Consider the following 25,470-nt stretch of genomic DNA (forward strand, 5'->3'; position numbering starts at 1 on the left):
AGTATTGCATATCATGTAGGAGGTTTTGTCTCTTTGTTTCTAAGCATTCTATGAAGCCCATTCCTAATCCACTGAGCACTCTGGCAAACACAAGGCTGAGTATTTCCACCCTACGCAGCAGGCTGCCATTCTGCCCACTTGTGGGGTTTGTTTTAATTATGCTGACAAACCAGTTACACTTTTTAAACACACTTTAAAAACAACTGTGTTCTAAGTTTTAAAAGGGCAAAACTTCTCTACAGAATCACAGAGAGACATGAACAAATTGTTTTCACAGACCAGCAACTGCACTAACACATTCTGAAAATCAGAGATCAAATTCAGCCCTCTGACAGCAAATGCTGCTCCAATGAACTCTGTGGGAATTCATGTTGAGTCTCAAGTACCTGCATTAACAGAAACTTCCAGAAAGGAATTCACTTGCCAATTTAAATAATGCTCCTAAGAAACCTATATTTCCAATCATATAAGGTCAACTTCGACCAGGAGCCCTTATTTCTGATTACTTCTGAAGTTCCTACATTTTTCACATCCCTACATTAAACTGCAGTCATTTGGCTATGCACCTCCTTTTCAGACACAGAATGATCATCAGCTGCATTAATATATTATTTTCAGTTCTGTCAAACTCTAACTGGGCATACTGGTGTTGTTTTGAACCACAGGAGGTTTTACTCCAGTTGCATCCATCTCACGCTGAGGTTGCTATATTCTGTATCCTACTCCTCTAAAATTTCCCCCCCTTCCAAATACAGGGTTTTAATCCTCTCAGCCCTTGAATGCACAGCCCTTCATTTGAAGAAAGCCTGGAATGTTCAGCTGCAAGCAACAGCCAGGTGCATTACCCTGCTCTCTGACACAATTTAAATACCCTTGAGAATAATCCTATTGACTTTCAGTAATTAACTCTCCAGACATTCAAAAGGGGGAAAAGGCAAAAACACAGCATAACCCCCCCAGAATTTATCTTTCAGTGTGACTCTAATTACATGCATGTAAAATTTTAAGATCTGCCATTCTTAAAAATTGTATTTATTTAAAAACATATGAATGTAGAAGGCCAACAGAACACAAATCTGAGTTTGCAAGAGAGCCATTATTATGCATTTGTAATTTAAATATAATAATTACCTCCGATATATCAAAATGAAAATCTAAGGTCTTCCCAGGCAGTTCCTTGGAGACATTATTAAAAATTTTTGCAAAAGAGATTTCAGGAGAACCTACGTCACCTCCATAAGACTTTGGAATATCATTAGGTACAACAAGGCTTGCTGATCGAGACACCACCAGCTTCAAAATATTAAGGGCTTCCTTCCAATAAGGACTCTATAAAGAGAACATACACAGACCACAAAACAATCACTTCAAACAAGACAGCCTCTGTTAACGTACAGTAGGACTTCAATCTGATTCATTGCAAGATTCCCAAACCCAAAGCTCTAGTGTTCTACACGTGGCTGCAAAGAGTTAGCACAGGTGGATAGCTTCGGACCTTGAAGTGCCAGGAAGGCAGCAGCAAGGTACCAGGTCATCCCATGGTGGGTGGCCAGGTTCAGCCAAGGCAGGTTCACTAGCTCCAGGTCACAACGCCAGCAGCACCAGACTCTCACCACTGTATCTGTCCTTCATGCTCCGTAAGATAAAAATGGATAGCATTTAAAAGCAAAACAGCTTCCACCTCCTGGCATCTTTAATTATATGGTCAGATGTAACTTAATTTGAAACAGACAAAAATATTCTGTGCTTTATATTTCCTAATGGAATTCAAGGATCTTTAAAAAAGAAAGAAAAAAAAAAGGAGCAGCAAAAGCACTCACAAGACTTTCATATAGTATCAAACCAAGGATGTGCTTAAAAAAGCCAGGGCAAAAGTTTGAGAAGATTGCAGGCAGAGCCTGGGTTAAGTATGCACTCCTTAAAAGCATGATTTAGGAAATATAAATGATTCAGCACTTTCATCTACAGAGTTTGTGGAGTGAATCCTCCCATGGTCCCGCTTGTGGTGTAAGATTTACACTCCTGAAAATGTTCAGATTCTATCTGAAACTTACATCTTCCAGTTTTTGAAATTAGCAGCATATCTGGTTTTTTAATTAGGTCTTTTTTTTTTTTCATTAAAAATAAACCACACTTTCAAGGCTGTAAGGAGCGTATTCTTGTTTGTAGGTAATGAGTCTTCAACAGTCTCCTGAGTTTCTGAGCATTGTAAACATTAAAAAGTAGTCTCAAGCTTGAACCAACCCCTATCAGCTTAAATATATGCACTGTGATTACAAAGGACTAAGAAAATCCCCCCAAACCAGCTTAGTAGCATCACATCTAAGTAAGACATGTTAATTTCTGATCTTTTGTCATTTATAGTAACATGTTTTATCGTATCAAAAATACATGGGCTTCTCTGAGACATTTTGTCTCTAGTACCTTTATTCTGATAGCTACCATCTTCTAATTAAGATCACATTCCACGGCAGCGTGGGCTTGCACAGAGAGCTCAGATAAAGGTTAGAGGCGAAGCAAGCAGCTGTCAGGCCATGAAAACCAGAGTTATGCTAATCATTTCATTTTGCCTAATGCACTCTGACAGGAGCACAATATCTAAAGTACATATCCATCAATAACAAAACATCCAGGGAATGCTACTTTTCCTGGTTAATTATGATTAAAGCATTTGACTGAAATACATTTGGCAATAATGGAATTCAAGAAAAAAAGAAAAGGGGGGAGGCCAGAGAGGAGAAAAGGGGAAGGTTGTGCACTGAGATGGTTTTATGCTCTGGGCATTTTTATGAATCTTTCAGCAAGATGCTAGACCTTCCTTGGTGAAAGAGATTTTCAGTAAGTGGTGTTCCAAGTACAAAATATCAGATCACCTAGGGCAAAACACTGCTGTTCATCTTTTGGGGACTTTCTTTAAGAAAAAAATGCACCCAAATTTGTTAAGGTGCAGCTTCATGTTCCTCACAGATACATTAATGAAAGATTTAAATATGCATTTAACTGTAAAACTTGGTTTTGAAAACATACACTTAAATAAAACACTTGTACAGTATTTAGCAGTAAACATCTCCTTATATTTTAATAGTTGAAGGATCACCACCTCTAACTATGTATGTTGAGTTGCCTGTATTTGTAAATAGATGCTAATTCACCCAGGCAACTTGTTCCTCAAGATGTAAATCAAATTGGACAAATACATAAACCTATGGTAAATTAAGTGCACAAGACAAAAAATAAACTACTACAGAATCTGACTTAAAAAAACTGGTTTTATATATGAAATAAATTAATCCCCACCCCCCACCCCAATTCAGGTGTAATTTCACTATGACTTTGATAATAAGCAGAAAGGCTTTTATAGTTTTTCAGAGTACCTACCTGGACATATTTACCAATAACTTTTATGATTTCCAAATTAAACTGTTTCACTGGTGCTGTAGATAGGTCAATATGACTCAGAAGACTGTAAATGATCTGCAGTAAGGACTGCTGCATACTGGATAACCCTTTCTCTAACAGCTAAAAGAAAGAAAAAAGTTTTTTAAAATACAGAATTTGTTTAGGGTCTTTAATGGTAGCAAAACAAACACTGAAATCCAGCTAACTTCCATACCTACTTGTTTTCCCCATCAAGAAATGAGTGTACCACTTCATGTTTTTTCAAACTGTTTTGTGCAATAGCACAATTAATCTGTCCTAATTCCTTCCCCTTAATTTTAACATGTTTGTTAGCACCAATCTAAAGCACCTAGTAATAAAACACTTCTCACCAAAGAGAAGTGTTCATGCAAATTCAATTAAAGCAGTACAAAAAAATAACTATATCTATGCCTTACAACAGGCTGGGAAGCAGAATCTCAAAACCAAAGTAAGTACACATCAACTCATTCATGAGAATGGACAAATATTTTAAAAAAGTGTCTTCACCAGTTTGTAAGTGACACACTTCAAGAGCAAATGGTACAAGATTGTCACACAAAGTACTCTGAATTTTTAATTTGACCTTTGATGATATACTATGCAATACATACAACTGAACATTGAAATTATTTTTTTTTACATTTTGATAAGGACATCCTTAGATGTGTACTCAGCTAAAAAAAAGTGTGATAAGTATATTTTGCTAAAGCCAGGACAGCCACACACATTTTATTCATGTAGTACAGAATATAAGTAACTGCTACAAAACACTGTCATAAAAAAAAAAAGATCTTTCAATAGAAGGATTTATCATTTCAAGGTATATTTAAACTGCTGCACTCCAAAAGGGCACTCCAAAGGACTCCCTTTTCTATATCCAAGCACATATTAATACTATTCTCCCATTACAGAGGATGTGCTTTTTTTCCTCTGATATTCAGAACGGTGAAAAATAAGGAATTGGCAATAAGTAAGTGTAATGTTGATCACAGACTGCCAACACAGGGTACACTTTCATTAGAGAATTTACCTCTGCAAGGTAAGTTACGAGGTTAAACGTGGCGTCGGAGAAAGAGTCATGCAGGTATCTGCACACCACGTTAATCCAGTTCGAACAGTCTCTGGAGTAACTGCGTGTGCTGTATAAACTCATCATGTGAGCCAGATTGGCGAGAGTTGGCGATTTCTCCTCCGCACAAACCTGAAAAGCAAAAAGCATTTTAAAATAATATATTAGGAATTATTTTTAACCTAAGCATTCACATGTCATTCCACACTTTCCCCACTCAATTTTCTAATGACTGAAATCAAACTAATCCCATGAATACCTACAGTTTCTGTTAAATTTTGGTGCTGTGGCATTCATGTTCCAAGTTCTACTATTTGTACCAAGTTTTCCTCAACTACTGTCCCTAGCTACTAGTGCAAATATTTAAGGGACAGGACTAATTTTTGGATTTATCATCAGGCATGTACTCCTTCCTCTGAGATGGCCTGCACACAATTAAGTGATATGCACATCGCAGTTTGGGAAGGCAGAGGGCCATGACAGCACCTCCTATGACAGCTGCCTGGTGACTGTTGGTGTGTACCATGTACTGCTTTAACAGTCACTACAGTTCAGAAATATTCCAAGGTTAATCACTGTGTACAAGTAATAGAAAGAACATACTACCTTTTCTTGTCTACCCACTAGTCCGAAAGGTAAGGATCACTTCCTTCTCACAAGTAAATAAGGAAGTGTGCTTAAAAACTGATTAAGCTTACATTTAAAATTACAAACTGAAAGATCAGATAAGTAAGAAAAAGTTATTGATATAATTAATAAGGAAATTTGTTCTGTACACCAAAATTTTAAATGTAAAGAAAACTCAGTATTTTGATAATGAGATCCAACTATATAAATGAGGACTGGATCACATCTTTAAAATACAACCTTTTATAATTATTTCTACATTACTATTAGAATCACCTAAAAGACTTAAATAAGGGAGCAGAAAAAACACAGAAACAATGCTGGTATAAACACCTGGATACTTTTCCAAGCATCATTTTACATACCTTTGCTATCCTGTCAGCTGTTTCTTTACAAAACTGAGTTGGGTTATCAAAATGTTGGATCAGATGAGGAAGTAGGCACAAGATGTTTAGGGGGAATCCTAAACACATACACAAACACAGTTATATGAGCCCTAAAGATTTTTACTATGATTTCATTTAATGTGGAGTTATCTGGTATTCAAGAACGCTTAGAGCATGATACAGACACATTCACACAGACGTATAAATTACATACACACATACATGTACCCAAGAGTGTATGTAGAATGTATATAAATGTGTCTGTATACAAAGTACAAGTATGTGTAAGAGGAAAATAAAATCATCAGACCAATTTAGCAAAGCTACCATGAAACTGGATAGCTTTAGGCTGTAATTACATTGTTTCTAAAAATGTATGACTGTTTGAAATAGTACTAATTGAGCTAGTTAGCACAGGACTGTGAAAAACAATACGCGTGCTCTTAAAAGTCACTTGTAAACATGTATAAAATGAGCTGTCAATACACAAAGTTTGCATGCAGTATCACAGTCTTTAATGTGCACCCACAGTCCAGCACTGCAATACTGACAACTGCTAAAAGCATTTATCTGAAGGGATTTATGTAAAGGCAAATGCCTATCCATTGCTGATTTTGATTACATTTAATTTGATGAAAAAATGTATTTCCGTTACATATACATTTACTAAAAATACCTGCTAACTGAGAAGGATCCACCAAAGCATGCCTGGAAATTGTGATGAGTTTACTAAGGAGATGAACTGTCATTTCTTGTGTAGATGCTGAAGTAAAGCCTTTTAGGAAAAGCTGCTGAAGGCCTGGAAAGTTATTCCATTTCAGTTTATCCTGCACCTTTTCAATCTTTTCCCGACTCTCTGATTTATCCAGAGGCAAGTGAATAAGAAGCTTGTTGAGTAGTTTCAGAGCCAAAAGGTATTCATATTCATAATCTGACTCTAACAATGAAGCTGCAATCCAAAATATGGTGGCCATCAAGTTGACAGGGTCAGTAGTAGGCTGCACATCATACATCCCCCCCTCTCTCAGGGAGGAAAGGCTTCTAGTCCTTGCCAAACTTCCACCATGATTTATCCTTCCATCCATTATATCCAGTGTGTTGCTTCGCCGACGGTCGCCTCTCCGCTCACTGATTAAATTCAGTCTCAAAGAATTACTCCTTGTATTGCTGTAGTATCCCATACAACTTCCACTAGTAATGGGACTTATGCTTAGATTTATCTGTCCAGTGCTTTTCCTGTTAGCTGCATACTTGTTTCCCATTACAGAATCATGGTATGAGGTTCTAAAACAAAAATCAGTATTATATTATTATCCCATGCAAAATACTTTAATAACATATGGTTTCAAAAGAGGGAAGAGAGGAAAAAGATTTGACTACATACACATATATATACAGACAGAAAATCTGCATTATTACCAGAAGACTATTTTAATATATGAAAATACAGAATTTATATGTAATTATTAAAATATCCTATGTCTAGCATACGGACAAGACTGTAGCATCCAGTTATCTCTGCTCCAAATCTATTTGTTATAATCCCAGAACAGCAAAATAACTATATAAATATTCAGTAAAATCAAGAAAATTAGCCCATAGTATATAAAAGACTATCTGGAAATGAAGATCTAGTGTTACAACTTACTTACAGATGTTATAAGAGTAGAGAAATGAACTAAGAAAAAATTATTTTCCTATGAGGAAAAAATCCAACCCTCAAAAAATTTCACTATTAATCAAGGTCAGCAGGACCTTATTAAAAATAGGTTCAAATGTACCCCATACATTTATTTTTTATAATTATCAGAAGAACTTATAAAAATTTCAGAAAATCTACATTCTTAAGAGTTTTGCTTGAGGCAGAAAGATAAAAAATTGCAATCGATTTTGCTACTAGCATAATACAACTATTCTGCAAAGACTGCATGAAATGATGTCATTACATTTGTACTTTTAATCATTTAAATGTATAAAAACGTGTAATGCAGCTTGACTAATAAAAGAACTTACTGAGAAAGGACAGAAAGCAGATCATAATGCTTCATGGTCTCAGCCAATGTATCAATAGCGGACTCTAAGGTCAGAAGCAGTTCTATGACAAAACCCTGGGGAAAGCCACATGTCATTATAACATACACAATATGCACAAGGAAGATCACAGAAAATAAACTGAGTGGTGATATAAAAAATACAAAATCAGTATCTGTAAATTCTTCTTTTACACTTTGATCAGAACACAAGACTGATGACATGGCTCAAATTAGCAGTATAGATTCAAGATGGGTAAAAACATCAAATACTCACAAAATTCATTCTGGTTTGCATTACGTTTAAGGACGGACTTAAGGACAGAGTCATTTAGACTCTCGGTTTACAATATTAAAAGATTAGATCCACTTCTCCAGATACACAATGGTGCTAAGTTGGATGGTTGTTAACACTTAAGGTGAAGTTCTTAATGCAAGAAAACCTAAATTATTGTTATATGGCTGATCTCAGGATTCAGTAGCCATGAAATAGAAGATGTTTGCAGGGAATAAAAGTATCAAACTCTCCAAAAGTTCCTACTGCTGTAGAAGAGACTGTGCACAGGTCAACTTTTAATCAATTAGGTGAAAGTTAACCTAATTAAAATTCAAATTTTAACTGAATTTTAATAGAAAATTCAGATTAAAACTGTTCTGATATTTAGAATATCTTTATTTTAAAATAAAAAGCAACTGAATCAAAAATGCTTTTAAATTTCACCTGACTAAAATAAGGCTAAGTATAACATTTAGGCAAAGTTAGTTTTCCAATAAAGTGGAGGGAAAATGTGAATACCTGAGCTTCTTCTCCTGCATCACCAACAGTTTCTACTAGTCTGGAGAGAACGTCAGAAAGTGTAGATGCAGTAAGAGGCTGCTTCAGAGCCCTGAAAATCTGAAAGGACCTCCCAGCATAATGTCGAGAGGAGCATGAAAGCGCCGTTTGCAAAGCAACTTCACTGAGACGGTGTTCCAACTGAAACCCTCCTATAAAAGCAAATACATGCTTAAGCAACACAATGCTTTACATAAAAACATAAACACTTGTATTTCTTAAAGAGTAAATGACTTAAGTGATTCCTAACTTTACAACACTACCACCTTCTCCATTCTTCTCAAGCGGTATTCCTCTCAAAAATCTTTGTGGACACTTACTACTCAAATCCTAAATCAATTAATATTTTATCTCATTCTTGAAAGATTATATTTAAATCTGTTGCAATAGAAACATACCTGAACTAGAACAGTGCAATGCACAAGAGAAATCCGTTCTATAGAAGCAGTAAGCAATCACCTAGTGTGATTTTACAGATTATCTGCAAACTTAGAGGCACTCACAAAAATTCATTTAGTTTGAAGACTTTAACACTGTAACATGCATTGTTTTCTAACATACCTGAGCTAGACTGTTTAAATATAGATACCACATGCTTTAAAAACACAGTTAACTGTTCAGCACTCTTTATATTAGGATTCTTGGCCGAAACATCTTCGTGATTCCAAAGTGGCCCTCTTTTCCTAAAAATATAGAGTAAACAGAATATAAAACATAGCCTTTGTCATTAATATTATCCAAACATTATTTTACCCTTAACGATAATTGCAAAAGCAACTACCACCTGCCACATTAAAGAAACCATTTGGAAGCGCAGGCACAAACTGGAAAGAAGTCTGTCAGCTGGCTAATATTGTACAAAACACATTCAGGCATTTAAGACAAGGTGAAAAGCAAAATATCAGATGCAACATACACAAGAGTGGAAGATATGTTCTCTGTTAGATAATATTTAGTCATCTAAAAAAACAGTACAACTAACACCATTATACGCTTAACCTCCTTTCTTCCCATTTGTACACCCCACTTTTCAAAATTTAGGCTGACTGAAAGCGGATTTTTTTCTGTTGGCATAATTTATCAAAAGCTTTGAGGAATGAGTGTGATTTCAGATTTATCCAGTCCTGAAAGCGTTATACAAACTATCATACCAACTGCACAAGCACTGCTTGTTTTACAGATGCTCTTTGCTGCTAATTCCTGTTTCCTGAATAGCCAGCTTTCTACACTAAGGCAGTCCATAACCTCCACACAGCTCTTGCAGCTCCCTAATTATCTTCATGTGTTCCAGCCCTAATCCTTTAGTATGGTAATCCTTCAGATGGAGGAACTCTATTATAAACTGTGTGGCAAGTAAAGATAACAGACCTCTGCAGAACATGTCAAAAGACTTTAAACACTTAGGGCATGAAAGGGAGGGCAAAATTCCCCCTGGAAAGTGGTTTGTAGGCTGATCACATAAAAACACTTCAGGATTAAACTCTTAATCTCTTATTGGTGATAGAAGACAAAATTGAACAACATCATGCTAAACAATAAGAGGTTGGCCATATTTCCACAAAAATATGCCTTGACAAAAATGAAAACTGAAATCTTACCTTGAGGTAATGAACTCTATGAGAGTTTTCACTTTTTCATCCTGCTCTACTGAAATGTCAACCTCATTGAGGATTGTGGTGTGCAGATGAGAAATGGCAGCACTTGTATTTCCTAAACTGATGCTAGAAGAGGTAGAACTTGAACTAAGCCCTGAGTCTGTCATTGGGGAGGGCTGGTAATCAGGTATAAAATCATGGACACCTGCTGAAATAAACCCAAGATGATTATGTGCTCTTAAGTTGACAGTTAACATTAGACATATATAAAAAGAAAAAAATAGCCCCCTTTTGATCAACATTATAGCAAACATAATGAGAATAATTTAATGGATACAATAATCTCAGTGAAATCAGAAAGTCTGATATATAAGTAAAGTCTTTGCATGATGGGGCACTTAATGAGGAAGTGCTAGGTCCTTCTTTAAAACCCCTGCGCTATGTTTGATTTTGTATTGGTAGTACAACAGCTCATTTTAATAAACTGAGAGAAATGATATAAACACCTTCCTAATCATGTGCAGATAATTATTTTTTGTTAACACTGACAGCACTTTTAGTCAGTGAACACTGTGTATTAACCAATGAATCAATCTAAGCAGATATCCTCATGCCTGCACGAGTTTCTCTGAAGATAGTTTAATCTTACTGCTGCAAGATTTTCTCTCTGTGTAAAGCATCATGTGGCAATATGTCTCACTCTACACCTGTAACTATCTATGAGGTGCTGGGAAGTGCAAAATTGCAAGGAAAAGAGAGCTATGAATCTTTTGACTCTAACCACTGTACATAAGCTTGAGACACGCTGACATCCACCATAAATTTTCTCTTTACAGAGGGTTTGATCTGGTTCAAATAAAATTTAGCTTGTCTAACCTTGCGCTAGGCGTGTGCACCTGTAATCACTTTAATTCCCAGCTGGAAATGTTTGATGCTGATCTTATTCTAGTTTCTACCAGACATTTCTGGTTTAATAGCAGCAAAATACTGCCTTACATTTAGACAATTTAATTCCAAACTGCAAAGACTTGTAATGGTTGGTATGTCACCATATAGATGCACTAGTAAAGTTCTGCTATTAGATTTACATAAAATAATTCCTCCACTACACTCTATTTGTATTTCCTCACTGCTATGAATATCACATTCACAAAGCTGGTGAGTATTTTTAGTTAGAGACAAAGCCACTTCTGGTGTAAACAGAACAGATTGTGTAGCAGTATGCTGCCACCTACTGAAATAATATGAAACATAATAATTTCCTGTATAATTACAATATATAGTATTAAAATGAACATTAAAAGGTAAGATCCCCAAAGTGTACTCTGATAGCCTACTGAACAGTGCAATTACAACTGACAGAAGTCAGAAATGCAGAGATGCTATAATCACGTGGGAGATGTATCTTCTTGGGTTTTATTTTCAAGTGCATCATAAAAACTTCTGTATCACATGTCCAAAACTTAGAGCTTCCTCTCCTGTTTCCAATATTAATCAATCATTCAACTGTGCACCCAACTCTCATGACCGGGCACAAAGGGCTAATGTGAATTACCTTCATTTTGACTTAATTAAAATCTGAAGAAATTAATTTTAATGAGCTAGACAGAGCTGAACCAAAATGCACTTTAATGCCAGGGGCTCAGGGAAATATAACATGTAACAGAATTTTTAATAACAACATTTCATGTCATTTTAACAAGCAACACGTACTAAAGCATACCTGTGAAAGTATAATCTAAATGGGTAGTTTGCTTGACAGTGAGCACCCTGGACTCATTGAACTCTCTATTTCTGAGTAGAACAGAAGCAACAGACTGGACATTACTGCCGGACCCCATCACTATCAGCAGATGCAAAAGCAGCCGTTTACAATGCTCATAGACTTCAGGGTGACCGTGGTCAAAACCTAATACAGAGAGAAAATGGAAAAGCTTTTTTAAATTCAAAGGGCACATGTCCCGGTTTCAGCTGACAGAGAGTTCATTTTTCTTTCTAGTAGCTGGTGTAGTGTTGGGGTTAAACCATGACTGTACACTCAGATTTTTAAAAAATTGCAGTACTCAAACTGGTGTGTTATACTTTACCAAATAATAGATACATAATCCACTAAAGTGATGTTCTTTCAGTGTTTCAATACAAGGAAGCATAGAGTTAGCAAACATTAATATATCCTCGTTTCTCACAAAGCAGTAACAATTTAATCTGTGCTCTGTATAAAAATCACTATACAGAGAAACATAAATACCTTTTACTTCTATTATTTTGCTTACTATTTTATTTTTTTTTCTCTTCTACAAGGAGAAAGAAGTGACTTCAAGAAAAAGTGCCTTCAAATCACTCCAACCCCTCTATTATATTCATATCAGTCAAGATGAAAGAATGTTTTAAAATACTGTAAACATTTAAAAATTCAATGCAAACATTCATTTCTATATGGAAAACAACAGCTACATAAATAGACACAGTTCCTAAGTTACCATGCATAACTCTGTAATAATTTAGATACCTATAAAAATTGCATGGAGCAAAAGATGCAAGTATCCTCCCCATTCCACCTTGACACTGTGGTCAACTATCAAGTCGGTCAAAAGAATCACTGCTATGTTGCATCTGAAAACAAAAAAAGCAATTTGTTAGAAGAATGTAACAGGAACTTTATGAAGAGCTGCAGAGAGCTTCACATGCAGAGAGCTTCAGAATTCTTTCTTAAGTCTATAAACATCCACAAACTTGTATTATTAGGGAAAATATAAATGCTCAAAATGAAGATAGAAAAAACTTAGTCCTCCAAATCAAAAGGCTGAAAAATCTTCAACTGCTAGACTTGTGAGTAAAACCACAGAAAACAAATCTATGTTTACATATTTACATCTACTGCCTTTTAATTGAGAATTTTGAATTTTTGTATTTGTACAACAGAAAACATAGTGAATTGCCATCAGCATCATTAAAACAGATACCTGTGAAGAGACATGCCCGGAGGAGAAGTCTCAGGCAAATAATCCACCAATGGTGACCAGCAACCTCCAGTAGGTGGAAAAGGCAGAGGCTCTCCTTGATTGTGCTCCATCACCTTCAACCGCCAGTTTGAATACAGGGGCATTGAATCACCTAACACAATAGATAATTACAGCAGGAAAAAAAAGTTTCTGTATTACCTTCCAAAGTAATATTTTTAAATGATCCTACAGAAGCCACACAACTAACAAAAGACTTTGTTGAACAGGTTCATAAAAGCGATGGATGCACACAGGGAACCCGGATGCACATAAGGGGAAAAGCAATCCAATATCATTTCCTTGAATTTCAAAATTTATGTCCAATAGGGAGTTAAGGCTGGTCCCAAGATCGTACTGAACTCATTTCAGAGTTGCATTTCATTACAGGCTAAGGAAGTATCTCTCAAAAGCACCTCTTTATAGGTGTCACTTGGAAAAATCCACCAGTTATATGTCCCAGATAATGCCAGCCTGATATATGGGGTAACTCAGAACTTGCAACTTTTACAGCAGCATAACCCAACCCCACTGCCTGAGAAAAATCACTGTTCAGAAAATCAGTAAATTTGTTGAGAAAACACAGAGAGACATCTAGGTTTTGGTTAAGCGAGATTCAAAAGTGGAAGAAACACATCAGCTATTTGGTATGAGAGTGTAACATGTTACATACATCCAAAATATTTTTCTCTTTTTAAATTGAGTGTCTTGGACTCCAGAACAACTAGTTAAGGTTAGAAACAAACACAGAGGCTGCCTCAACAGTACAGTTTTTCTGTAATTGTATCAGTTGTCCTTTTGGAAGCAGAGCTACAGAAATTTCAGAAATTCACACATGTATCAGCTCACTATCACCTTCCTGACTGGAAGTGTCAAACTCCTTACTGATGGAACATGTGAATTAGTGTGTTTCAGGATACTCACTCAGTGTTGCTATTACAAACAACAAACAAAAATTATAATTACCACAACTGTGATACTGGACATCACCCATCCAGGCAGCCATAAACACACCAGCTAACCAGAAGCTACACCAACCTGTTACTGATCCTGACCCAAGTTTTAGTAGATCTGCATCAGCATGCCCAGCCTTTGCAACCAGCTCTGTAGAGGAGATGATGTTCTGCTTTCTCAAAAGAGGCACTACGAACCACATATTCACACTAACCTTTAGGTCACAGAATCAGGCATTAAGGGGTGCACAGAGACACTAATGGACTCTGCTGCTTCAGTACAGCATGGGACACATCAGGTTCCATACTGATGTGCAATGCCCAAAACACAGAAATTTACATCCTGTTATTCAGTAGCACAAAATGTAAGGAGAAGGCAGTACTGTGCCATGTGCTGTACTATACCCAAACAACTTATCCAGTGCCAATAAAAAACGAAGTGAAAGCAAAAGCGCACTGCAATGATCTAAGATCAGACCAAGATTTATCTCATAGGCCCATGTAGGGTTAAAGTACAAAGTTTTAATCACTAACAGGTTCTTAGCTGACACAAAGAGTTTCAGTCACATGAGTACTCTGACAAAGCACGCAGAACCCACTAATGTAACACATCATTCGATATCTGACCGCTGACCTCAGTTAATAAGCCTCTGTTAAAGAAAAGCCTTCAAAAGTATATGGACTTCAGGAGAGATTTCTGCCTCTTTCCTTACTTCTGCATCTCAGCAAAAAACCAGACCATATATCACAAAAAATACATCAAAACATTTTCAAAACAAGTTTAAGAATTAGAGGTAGAAAGCAAGATCCTTTTTCCCTGTTACATTTTCCTTTGCTGTGCATTTTCAGAAAGTTTTGTACCCTTTATTTAAAACTGGACAAGGACTGCTATCATTTAAAAGCACAATTATTTCTAATTTTCTGGGGTTTTTTAGACTTCCTTTCAGTTAGTTTTTTCCTTATTTATCTCATCTTCCTTCTGATAATCTCTCCCTTTTTCTTATACCTACCTGTTTGTCTTTGGTGTTGGTACTGGCAAAGAAAATAGAGTAAAAATGCTTCATTTGGGAAGACGGTCACAACTCATTCCAGAGAACAAGGGTAGGAAAGGAAGTGTTATCATCTTCCTTGCACATCCTAAAGTAATCAAATGTATCTAGAATTCAATAGCAGCACTAATGCCAAGGAATGCAAAAACCCAACATTTTCTCAATAGGTTTGTGCAAAACCCCACTGTTAATGCTTGTTTCCTCACATTCCAACGACCAGTGAGTATTAACTTGTGAAACTCTTGTTTTCAATTCAGAGAAATATTTTTAAATAAAAATATTACTTTTTTCCTCTTCATATGATCCTCCAGAGCTGCTGCTGTAGCGAGATTCTAGTCTGTGGTGCTGGCGGTTTAAGTTGCTGTTCAACCCGCTGTAGATGTCTAGATGTGCGTAACTGTGGGAACAAATAAAGCAGCACTAGTAACTGACATCCTGTGACAAAAGTTAATCAGGGTCTCTCAGTAAAACTGCACTTCAACAAAACATAGGTGTTATGCAAAAATATTTCTTCCTACAAGGACAATCAGTGCAATGCCAAAGTGTCTCAGCTAAGAGCTGTATCATTGCTAGATAAAGGATTCCAGGAGATAAGCTGCTATAAATTATATTTGTTAGATGAGTTTCATTAGTATTTAAGTACATTAAAATATTTGTTACCATTATACATAAATATGTAACTCTCGTTCCCTAACTGATCTTGCATAGACACGTGTGTGTACATACACACAACTTCACAATCCCACCTGGCTAATCTGATAAACTATAAAGAAGTCAGAGTAATGAGAATGCTAAAAAAGCACAACTTCCAAGCTGTTTCTACATAAGTTTCTAAAATTTTCTCCTCCTGCCAATTTCCAAGATGTAAATGGTATATCTTATCAAAAAGTATATACCTTGGGGACATTTTAGACAACACTACAGTGTATGCCAGAACTTGCAAAGACTTTCAAAATTGCCTTCATTACTTTATAAGTTAATCAACTGCAGACCCCATAGCAGCCAAATACTACACTCTGCCTTGTTAGGCTGAATTCTGAATGACGCTTCAGATGCCCGAGTCTTCTGTGATGCATTTCCTCTTCCTCCCAATTTAGGTATCAAGGTTGTCTCTGTCAATGTATTTATTAATCTAACTATACTGACATAGTTATCCTAGGAAAGAAAAAAAAAAGTGTCCATCTGGGAAATTACATTGGAAACAGAATTACTAAGGCTTTCAAACAAGTCCTCACAAACTGGTTTGTGACTTTACCACACGGTAGCTACTTTACAGTACTGGCACATATGCCTTTTATTCTATGCATGCTTCTTCTCGTACTAACAACAGAATCCCTACTCCCTGTTCACTTTAAGTCTAGCTATCTCATACTTAACACAGAATAACACCATGCCCACAGCCAGTTACTGCTGAGCTCCACACCCCAAGTCCACATCAGCTGTTTGCTCTCCATCACACTGGTACCACTGCCTGGCAAATTTCCTCAAAAGACAGTTCTTGAGAAGCTCAAAAATTAGGGATGAAGGCATCTATTTTGAAGCTAGCTGGAAGGGATCTTACCACAAATACTAGGCATCCAAATATAATTGAGAGGATAAACTAGCTTGCAACACATGGACACAGTTGGATTTCTAGTGTGATAGGAAACCAATTTGTGAATTGTCTCCAAGATGGAACTAAAAACATTTGCCCTCGATGGATCTACAATCTGCCTGCAGTATAATGTCTCTTACATATACAATCCAGTGCAACAGCAGATAATGTACACATGAATAACAATAAAGCTATAGCAATACAAAGCCTGACCAGCATCACTCCCTTCCTTTATTCATATTCCTCTACAGCTTTTTGAGTTTAACTTACAACTGAGGCTGGAACTGTTAATCACAAATGGTATTCCAGTTCTGCTGCTTCAAACTTCTAAGATTTACAGTCACAGGTACTTCCTGCAGTGTAGACATACCTGGCACCATTGAGATGCAACTATTTATAGTACCTACCAGGAGGTATATAATTCAGAGTTAAAGACTATAATTCAACTAATAACTGTTCTTTGGGGAGATACTTACTTCTCTTCAATACTGTCTTTTATATGTTTACTGTCAGGGTTGCCATCTGTGGGAGCGACCATTGTATTGCTACTCGAAGTGGTACCTGTGAATCATGGACAGAGAAGAAGATTGGTCAATGAAAGAAAAGCAGTCCTTAGCACAACATGATGACCTGTATTTACTTGTCTGTGCCAAGAGCCTAACCAGGCTTATACCACAGCAACAGGCACAGACACACACAGAGCCAAAAAAATTGTCGTCTGGACTAAAAGCCTCTGAGCTGCTACCATAATTTTACTAACTGGAAAAAAACTCCAAAAGAATCCATTCCAGGAATCTCTGAGCATTTAATGTAAAGCAGAAAGGCTTGTTTTTTGAAGCAGGATCTAGAGCCCTATTTCTTTCTTTCTTTCTCTTTCCTGTATGAGGCATTTCCATGCCTCATAATAATGTCTGAAATGTAGCTGGGCTTTGGTATGCAGTTAATTCAAAACACAGATTAGGGTTTGAAACCTAGCAGCTTGCAGTGAAGCTGGTACCAATTTTACCAATTTAAGTCCTTGCTTTGATACTCTCCCATCCATGTGTTCTGTGGCACCCTTTGACAGCTACATCACGAAAACCAGACAGCTTTTTCCCAGATTTCTCAGCCTGCTCTTGCATTGAAGCATGAGGCAGATACTTTTTGTATTTTCTGTGATGGGTTTTTTGATGTTTGATCTACTAATTATTTCTAAATAAATTCCGCTCTAAATTCACCTTAATCCTCTTGAGTAAGTTCCTATGGATGCAGCATCTGTTTATAACTGAACTAAAAATATATAAATTTTCCCAACTCTTTGAATTCAATGACATGAAAGTGATACAGTGAGGGTGAACAGTACAAGATCTGAACACAGAGTCTAACACATATTAATACAAGCCTCTTCCTTGTGAGCCTATCAGATGCTCTTTAATAAGAACTCTGGGTACACCAAAACCTGCAGATCTCATAAAAAAAGTTTGTATCTTATTTTTAGAAACACAACATTGTGCTTCTACTGTATATTTACAGATAAACTCCAATATTGTAACTGACTGATAATAGCATATTTATCATTAACAATAATAAAAGTTTAGATTAATAAATTCTCACCTGAAGTGACAGAGGGGATTTTGTAACTGGAAGTAATGCGATAATATGGTGGATTATCCATATGGGTGACTCCTGAACTGACAGGATCTGTAAGCTGAAGTTCACTCACCAGCTCTTCTAGTAATTGCATTGTTTTATCTCTACCCAAATAAACAATAACTTTCTTTACCTGCCATAAAAAAAAAAAAAAAAGATATATGTATATGAAGTAATATGTGCATAATAAAATTCTTACTGCAGTGACTTGACTGGGGGGGAGGAGGAAAACAAGACACCTGAATACCACAACTTGTTACAATCTGTATCTACCTGCTCTACTAAGATTCCTGAAACTTCCTCTCCTTCTAAAATCAAACATAATTGCTTCCACAGTTGTCAACAGCAGCACCACAAACACTCCATGAGTAAGAAAGTAAGTCTTCTGAGTTTAATGACAGTTATTAAAGAAGCACAAGATTTCTTTACAACGGTTTTAGCAGCATCAGAGATCAACATTGGAACAAATGTATTCTGATATAATTTCATTTTCACACTTCACAGACATATCCTACATTATTTCTTTTCCAGCAAGTATCATATTTTTCCTCATGCTATTCTGCAGTGCTCTCACATAAGCTTTCACAAAAAATTAATGTGATTTTGTGGGGACTTGCAGTGGGTTGTTGTTTTATTTTCATACTGGGTTATGTGAAAATCATCACACTGTCTCTATCTGGTGTGACAGGTACTTTATTTTACTGTATTATCTGTCTGCTTTCTAGCACTATCCTAAATTATAGCATGGGAAAATCCATTTAATTCCCCAAATGATAGATGCCTTTTATACTCTGATAAGAATAAACACTGAACTACAGCAGTATTTTATTAACCATACAGTAATTAAGTATTCTCCACTACATCTTACTTCAGCAAAATAACCCTGGTCACTGCTAACTCTGCAGATGGTTGCTAGTCAGGGATTAGAAATTAGTATGTTCATATTTTTTCTCCTAATGTTCTCTTGAGCCATTACTGCTCATTGATTTATTTCCTTCCTTTTGAGAGAACTCAATGAATGGTAAGTAAGTGATTCAGGGCGTCTGACTCATGGAATGACTTTGTCACCTGTTTGAAACTGTACAGAAACTATTCAGACTGTAACATTAGGCTAGACTTCCCAATTTGCAATGGAAATCATTACCAACCATTGAAGAATTACTGCTATCCTTAGTAAGAACTTATTAATATTACAGGTCCTGATACTTAAAACAGATTCATCTTTCTTCCTTTGTGTCACATGCAGGTTTTTTTAACTATAAGCAAAAGCTGTAAGAGTTTTCTAATGAAAATATCGCTTATGGAACTATTTTGATTCTTTCTAATGAACAGAGACCCATAGTAATAGTAGATTTGCATTTTGTGATGGAAAAGAGTTGTTCAGTGTATACGCCTAATACAAATTATCTAAATTTAGCAATCAGACTCTTAAGTTTTCTTTTTATGACAAAGGAAGAAAAACATTCTAAGAGAGATGTAGACATTGTAACTACGTCTTTTCCACTTTTTATGATGAACTCACTAAATAAGGTCTATGGCCCACCTGATACTGAAAATCTGGACACAGATGTCCAAAGTAACTTAGACATAAGAACTAAATTTGATTTGTTCATGGAATTTAGTGGCCATAAAATATGGAGTGACACTATTATGCAGTTGGAGATTTTAAAACTAGAAATATACCTCACACTTTTTGTTCAGTCATCTCTGCTGCTGGACATACAGCTAATTTTTTAAATACTGATAGCAATAAGGAGAGACATATCACATACTCACATAAGGCAAAAGGCTGGGTTCACTGTTCACTCCACAGATGCTGATCAAGAAGTGCAAAATTATTTTCAGATTCTTTGGCCAGCTGTCTGCCAAAGTAGTCCAGACATTTTCTATCTCTGACCAAGCCACTTCATCACCATACTAGAAAACAAAATAAATATCTCTCCTGAAAACTCAAATGCAATGATTTCTACTGGAAAGTGAGCTGTATTGACCAAATGGGACAGGCTTTAGAAAAAGACATAAAACCTGTAAGAAACTATTGCCTTTTTGACATTCCAGAATTAATCTTGTAGTTATATTCAATTTTATGAACACATCCTGGAAATAACTGTTTTCATTTATATCTATAAATACATTAAGATATCTCTAAATACAATTGTACATATTATACATTATATAGTACATAATTTTCTACATTATATAAATATAAAAATATTTATATGTTCATTTATTTCTATATGTTTACCTATATGTAAATTAAAAAGCTATCTAAAGAAAAGTTAACTGAATTTAGTGGACACCCACTCTCACAGTTGCTGACAATCATGAATAAAATTCCATGGACCACAGGCTGCCAAGAGTTTTTAATCTGCAGCTTAAAATTTAGGATTCAAAGATACCAAGAATTGGCAGAGGCACTGCATGTGACTGATACTTTTTCTCTGTTGGAAGGAGGAGGGACTATCAGCCTCTGGCAACAAGATCTGTTCCAAAATGTCACTTTGAGATCACAGGTATATTGTCATCTTTGTATTATCTATCCAGCAAAGCATTTATATTGCACAACAAGAGTTATATACTGTTACTATAAATAACAATTACTGTAACATTTGTATCACATATTACTGGTAATACCTTAAAATCATATGGTATAATTTAGGTTCACAAAAGTAACTCAAGAAATATAGAACGTAACTCTTGGAAGTTGGTCACACAGTATCTCTGAACAGTATTTTCTCACACCCTAACCACAAGAAGACAAAGCACTTAAATAATCAGTTTTACCTTTGCAGTCATATACAGCAGATTGTTCAGCACCATAGCTGTAGCCTGTGGCGACCCCCAGCCTTCTCCTCGTAGCCATCGTCTACTGTTCACCATTATTTCCCTGTCCTTCAAAGAATCATCTTCATCTTCATCTTGCCGACGAATGGTTGGCAAAGGTTTCAAGTCTACCAACTCAATGTTGTTCATCCATGGCAGCAGATAGTGCAGCATCACCTGTCTCCCAGCTGGGTGAGCCGTCTGGATTCTCTGACTTACTTCTGTCATTCAAAATTAAGTCCAAACATGAATGGCAAATCAATACTGAGAATTCTTTTGGTAATAACAACAACCAGCATGAGCCAGGAGACCCTACTTATACAACATAATGTTGATACAGTCATAATTTTTCTTGTTAAGCTGACTAGAGCCATTTCATAATGATCAAGTCCACAGTCTGACAAACAGCACATACACATATTCCTCTAATTGCAGGAGGGCACTGAAAACCTAGAGCATGTAAAAACATACCTACTTTGGCAAAAAAAAAGCACTTAATTTTTTTTTTCCCTCCTATTGGTCCTGGAAGGTTTATTAAAATGAGATGAGAAGATACTCATCTGAAATTGTTTTAAAATGCTCTGGAGTAATATTTTTGAGCAATCTACAGTAAGAAAGCAAGCAAGACAAGAATAATTCCTAACATGATTTTTCATCGCTACTAGTCAGAAAAACTATGTTTGATTAATACTGTTTCCTCTTGAATATATTTCAAATACAAGTGAACAAAAATTGTCACTCAGTAAATTTTGTTTTCTCCATTCGTTATGATATCTTGCTGCCCTAATTCTAGTGAATTACACGTAAATTAAGTATTAAAAGTAAGAATTACACATTTTGTACAATGCTTTTGAACAGATGAAGTTTTCTGTTTTGTCTTAAAGCCATACCTGAGAAGATAGCAAGGGTTAGTTCAGGGTATGTTCTTGCTAATTCTTCTGACAGCTGGTAATACGACACAGAATACAGATGCGGTAAAGGTGAAGGCTGACCCAAAACCCCATCCGTCCGCTGAACTTCCAGTTTGTGAGCATAACGGAACATCTTTGGTTCCAAGATCTGCAACAGTAATGTTCAGAATCTGAAGCTAAGTACAGAGCTACAGTGGAAATCTTCAGATAAAGTCACCTTTTAAATTCACATCTCTACTCTTAATGTTTTCTACCTATGCAGAACTCCATACATCTATGGTATTCACTGACACTGTCATAATGTCACAGAAGACTAGCTAAGCCTCCCTCTCCACTTGATTAGTTTCCAAGCAATGAATTTCAGAAATATGCTTTCACAAAACACTGCATGGAATATGTATAACAAAATGTGAAATACCACTGGGCACTTGTATTTCCAAACAGGACCAATTTCTGCTCATCTATGAGACATGGATAGGAGCAATGCAATTTGTGACATGGCAGAGATACAGCAGGAAGCTAAAGCAGTTTGATACTTTACAAGTCAGTTTTGTCTGATTGTAAGCAGTGGTGTTCACTTGAGAAGAATATGGCGCTGAAATGGAGTGCTCTGTGAGTGCTGATATATCAGCAGGGGTGTGTGACTTCATTAGGGACTTTACTGTTGAATTTACCTGACAATGGAAACCTTTGGAAGAAACCTCCAAGACTTGTGGTCTGAGCCATGTGCAGCACAGATCTATTTATTTATTTTTCAACACTAATGCTGCCTGTAGGATTAAGCCTACCCCTGAACAACCTTGGAAAGGAAGATACAAAAGTAAATCAAACAGCTAACAAGATTTTCACTACCATCTCTCCACACAGAAGGGATGAAAAAATGTTTGGTATTAAATGCAAAAATCGGAAAACTGGCTGCTGCCCCAGCAGAGGAAAGGGACAGGAAACAATACACCTCTCTCTATGGTGCTTTTGAACAAACTGAGCTATATACTGCTCTGTTTCAGAGCCAAGCCAAAAGAATCTTGATTTAGGTTTTGCCTCTTGAAAAAGCAGGTATTATGAAAATACAAGTCTGCAGTGCTTAATTCATGAAAACTGACACCATTCTACTGAAGTTTATTTGTGCCAGGTAAGGATCTGGCCTAACTATGTACTAAGAGAAAAAAAAAAAATCAACATATACACTTTATTTCATTACTGAAGAGACAATCAAATAACACCAGGATTTTTTTTTTAATGCACAGGGACACTTTCTATTTTAAAATTATTTTTAAACAAATAATGAAAATTAGCTTACAAACCTGTAATAGTTGCATAGCAACTTCGTAGATAGCCCTAGAAGAATCAGCTGCTTTAAATAGTATCAGATTCAGGAGGGTCACTGTGTCACACTGGTAATCCCTAGAGAAAAATGACAAGGTGCAAAATAAGTAGAAGTTTAATTTAAAGGGGATATAAGATAACATAATGTTTTGAAAAGTTTCTCTAGCAACACATACACACAAACGGGGTGATCTTTTCTCTTTGGGGGAGGGGAAAAAAACCAGCTCTATATGAAAGCACGCTTGGAAAATGAAAGTTTGAAGTTTTCAAAACCACTGTTGTACCTGTTCTGGAACACGTTGGCTATGGCTTTAAAACAGCCAGCTGCTACCCGCTTGGAACCTGTGTAACACCGGTCTACGGCCCAGTACATGAGGTTACTCTGGTCAGGGTTGAGTTCCAAGAGCAGCATGACTGCCTCACAGCCCAGCTGGTGAACCTGTGTCCCAGAAAAGAACCAATATATACTTATAAATACATAAAGAGGAAACAACTTGCAAAATTGGCATAAAGCGTTTCATTAAAAAAGGTGAACAAAACAAAAAAACCCCACTCAAAACCAGGCCTGCAATACACAGAATTTGTTCCATCTAAAACCAATGAGACCAGAGGTAAAAATAACAACAGGTAATGCTATCAAACTGTTTAATGTTCAACTTGCACATAGCGTCATAAATTGTTGAAGCAAATAACTAGGTAACTAGTGACATTTTTTCCCCTCAGTTCCAAGGCTACCTTGAGCTACTCACTTTTTTCATTTGCCTTACTACAAGCTGAACACTGACCTGAAAGCATCAGATACAGAAAAGCACTTACACATGCAGAAATTCCAAAGGGATATGAGAGATAGAGCTATGTGAAGACTTGCATGTTCTCTTCAATCAAAGTAGCCCAGTGGAGCTGTGTTTTTATGTAGTGATCGTATTAGTGCAGTGGAGAGTCTACCTTTTAAATCTAAAGCTTGCCTTGCTGTATAGACATAAAGTTCTGTCTTTTTAACTCCACAGGACCCTCAAATGGACTCTACACCCTCATGGAGTTCATGTTCAAAATCTCATCTCCTTTAAATTTTTAAAAGGCCTACTTGTAACCATAAGCAATACACAATGTTTCACTCCTTGTCCTTTCCTCTTCCATTCTGTTTTGTCTGCTCCTTGACCATGTTTAGGGACTGCCTTCCTCAACAGGGTGAATACACATATTAGAGAGAGTGCAAAGATATGACCAACTGCAACAGTTTTGAGTTTAAGCCACTCTAAAGCATTTAGGCCAATCTGACCAGAAAACTCATTAAAGCCTATGTTGAAAGGGCTGATAGTTGCAAACCAACATTGACACTGCCTGTATTACCTTTTTATCTTGTGAATCCAAAATATTATCCAGCCATTTGTATAAATAGCCATCAGATGAGAGCCCGACGTTATCTGCCACAGGGCCACAACACAGTACAGCAGACATTGCCTTTAGAAAGCAATTGAAAAACACATTTTAATAATGCAGATACAGGAGGTCCATTAAAATATCAGAAAACTAACTTCTACTCGGTTAAGAAAAGAAACCAAGGCTAATAAAAAAAAAAAGTTTAACATCTTACTCAAGATGTCATCAAATCACAATTTTCTCAACTCTCAAATACAAGGAACTGTCAATGCTGAAATGCTGACATATGTAAAAGTCAGTAGGTCAGCCTGATTATTAACATATTTTTAGACAGAAGCCCTTCTCCTTAGGCAACTAAGGGAAGTGAAGTCCTGAAAAGTGAACATTTAGTAGTCATTTCAAGAAATTCCCATAGTAAGTGCAACACTTTACAATACAGAAAAAGCTGAACTGCCATGATTACTCATATAGGTAGAAGAGAAAAAGAACTACATCATGAATGGCATCAAGGATGTGAAAACCACATCGAAAACCCCCAGATGTTAATGTTTTTTAAATTTACATTAGAAAAGTCCACAATGAAAATTAAAGTTCAGAAAGTATAAATACCTTTAATGCACAGTATTGGTGTCTGTTTATTCGCATGTTCCTATCGCTGTATCTGTCCAGGGGAGTGAACATGATACTGAAAGGACCTGCCCAGTGACTGAATAACATAAACAGACTGTGGCGTAGACTCTGCTGTGGAAAGACACTTCTTCTCTGGTGCACTGTAAGAGAAGCTCAGTTAGACACACTCCTCATTCTTTAAAATGAAGCACATAAAACAGAAACAGACCCAAAC

The 25,470-nt window shown here is 36.4% G+C and overlaps 1 protein-coding gene across 1 annotated transcript in view; it reads right to left on the reverse strand.

The window, feature by feature from the left end:
- The window catches only part of FRYL (FRY like transcription coactivator), a gene marked incomplete at its 5' end in the record, with an annotated part of 94,051 nt that overhangs the window by 27,296 nt on the left and 41,285 nt on the right, over window positions 1–25,470 (reverse strand). The window contains 22 exons of the mRNA XM_084266690.1: window positions 1,132–1,329; window positions 3,379–3,519; window positions 4,451–4,621; window positions 5,482–5,579; window positions 6,179–6,786; window positions 7,516–7,610; window positions 8,329–8,519; window positions 8,929–9,050; window positions 9,966–10,170; window positions 11,686–11,871; window positions 12,472–12,575; window positions 12,926–13,076; window positions 15,248–15,360; window positions 17,034–17,118; window positions 18,151–18,319; window positions 19,963–20,103; window positions 20,971–21,230; window positions 21,900–22,068; window positions 23,225–23,324; window positions 23,531–23,685; window positions 24,597–24,707; window positions 25,236–25,396. Of these exons, the coding sequence (XP_084122816.1) occupies window positions 1,132–1,329; window positions 3,379–3,519; window positions 4,451–4,621; window positions 5,482–5,579; window positions 6,179–6,786; window positions 7,516–7,610; window positions 8,329–8,519; window positions 8,929–9,050; window positions 9,966–10,170; window positions 11,686–11,871; window positions 12,472–12,575; window positions 12,926–13,076; window positions 15,248–15,360; window positions 17,034–17,118; window positions 18,151–18,319; window positions 19,963–20,103; window positions 20,971–21,230; window positions 21,900–22,068; window positions 23,225–23,324; window positions 23,531–23,685; window positions 24,597–24,707; window positions 25,236–25,396 (3,734 nt within the window). The remainder of the gene's footprint in view (window positions 1–1,131; window positions 1,330–3,378; window positions 3,520–4,450; window positions 4,622–5,481; window positions 5,580–6,178; window positions 6,787–7,515; window positions 7,611–8,328; window positions 8,520–8,928; window positions 9,051–9,965; window positions 10,171–11,685; window positions 11,872–12,471; window positions 12,576–12,925; window positions 13,077–15,247; window positions 15,361–17,033; window positions 17,119–18,150; window positions 18,320–19,962; window positions 20,104–20,970; window positions 21,231–21,899; window positions 22,069–23,224; window positions 23,325–23,530; window positions 23,686–24,596; window positions 24,708–25,235; window positions 25,397–25,470) is intronic.

Source organism: Gallinula chloropus (genome assembly GCF_964237585.1).
Source record: "Gallinula chloropus genome assembly, chromosome: 7".
Classification (NCBI taxonomy): domain Eukaryota; kingdom Metazoa; phylum Chordata; class Aves; order Gruiformes; family Rallidae; genus Gallinula; species Gallinula chloropus.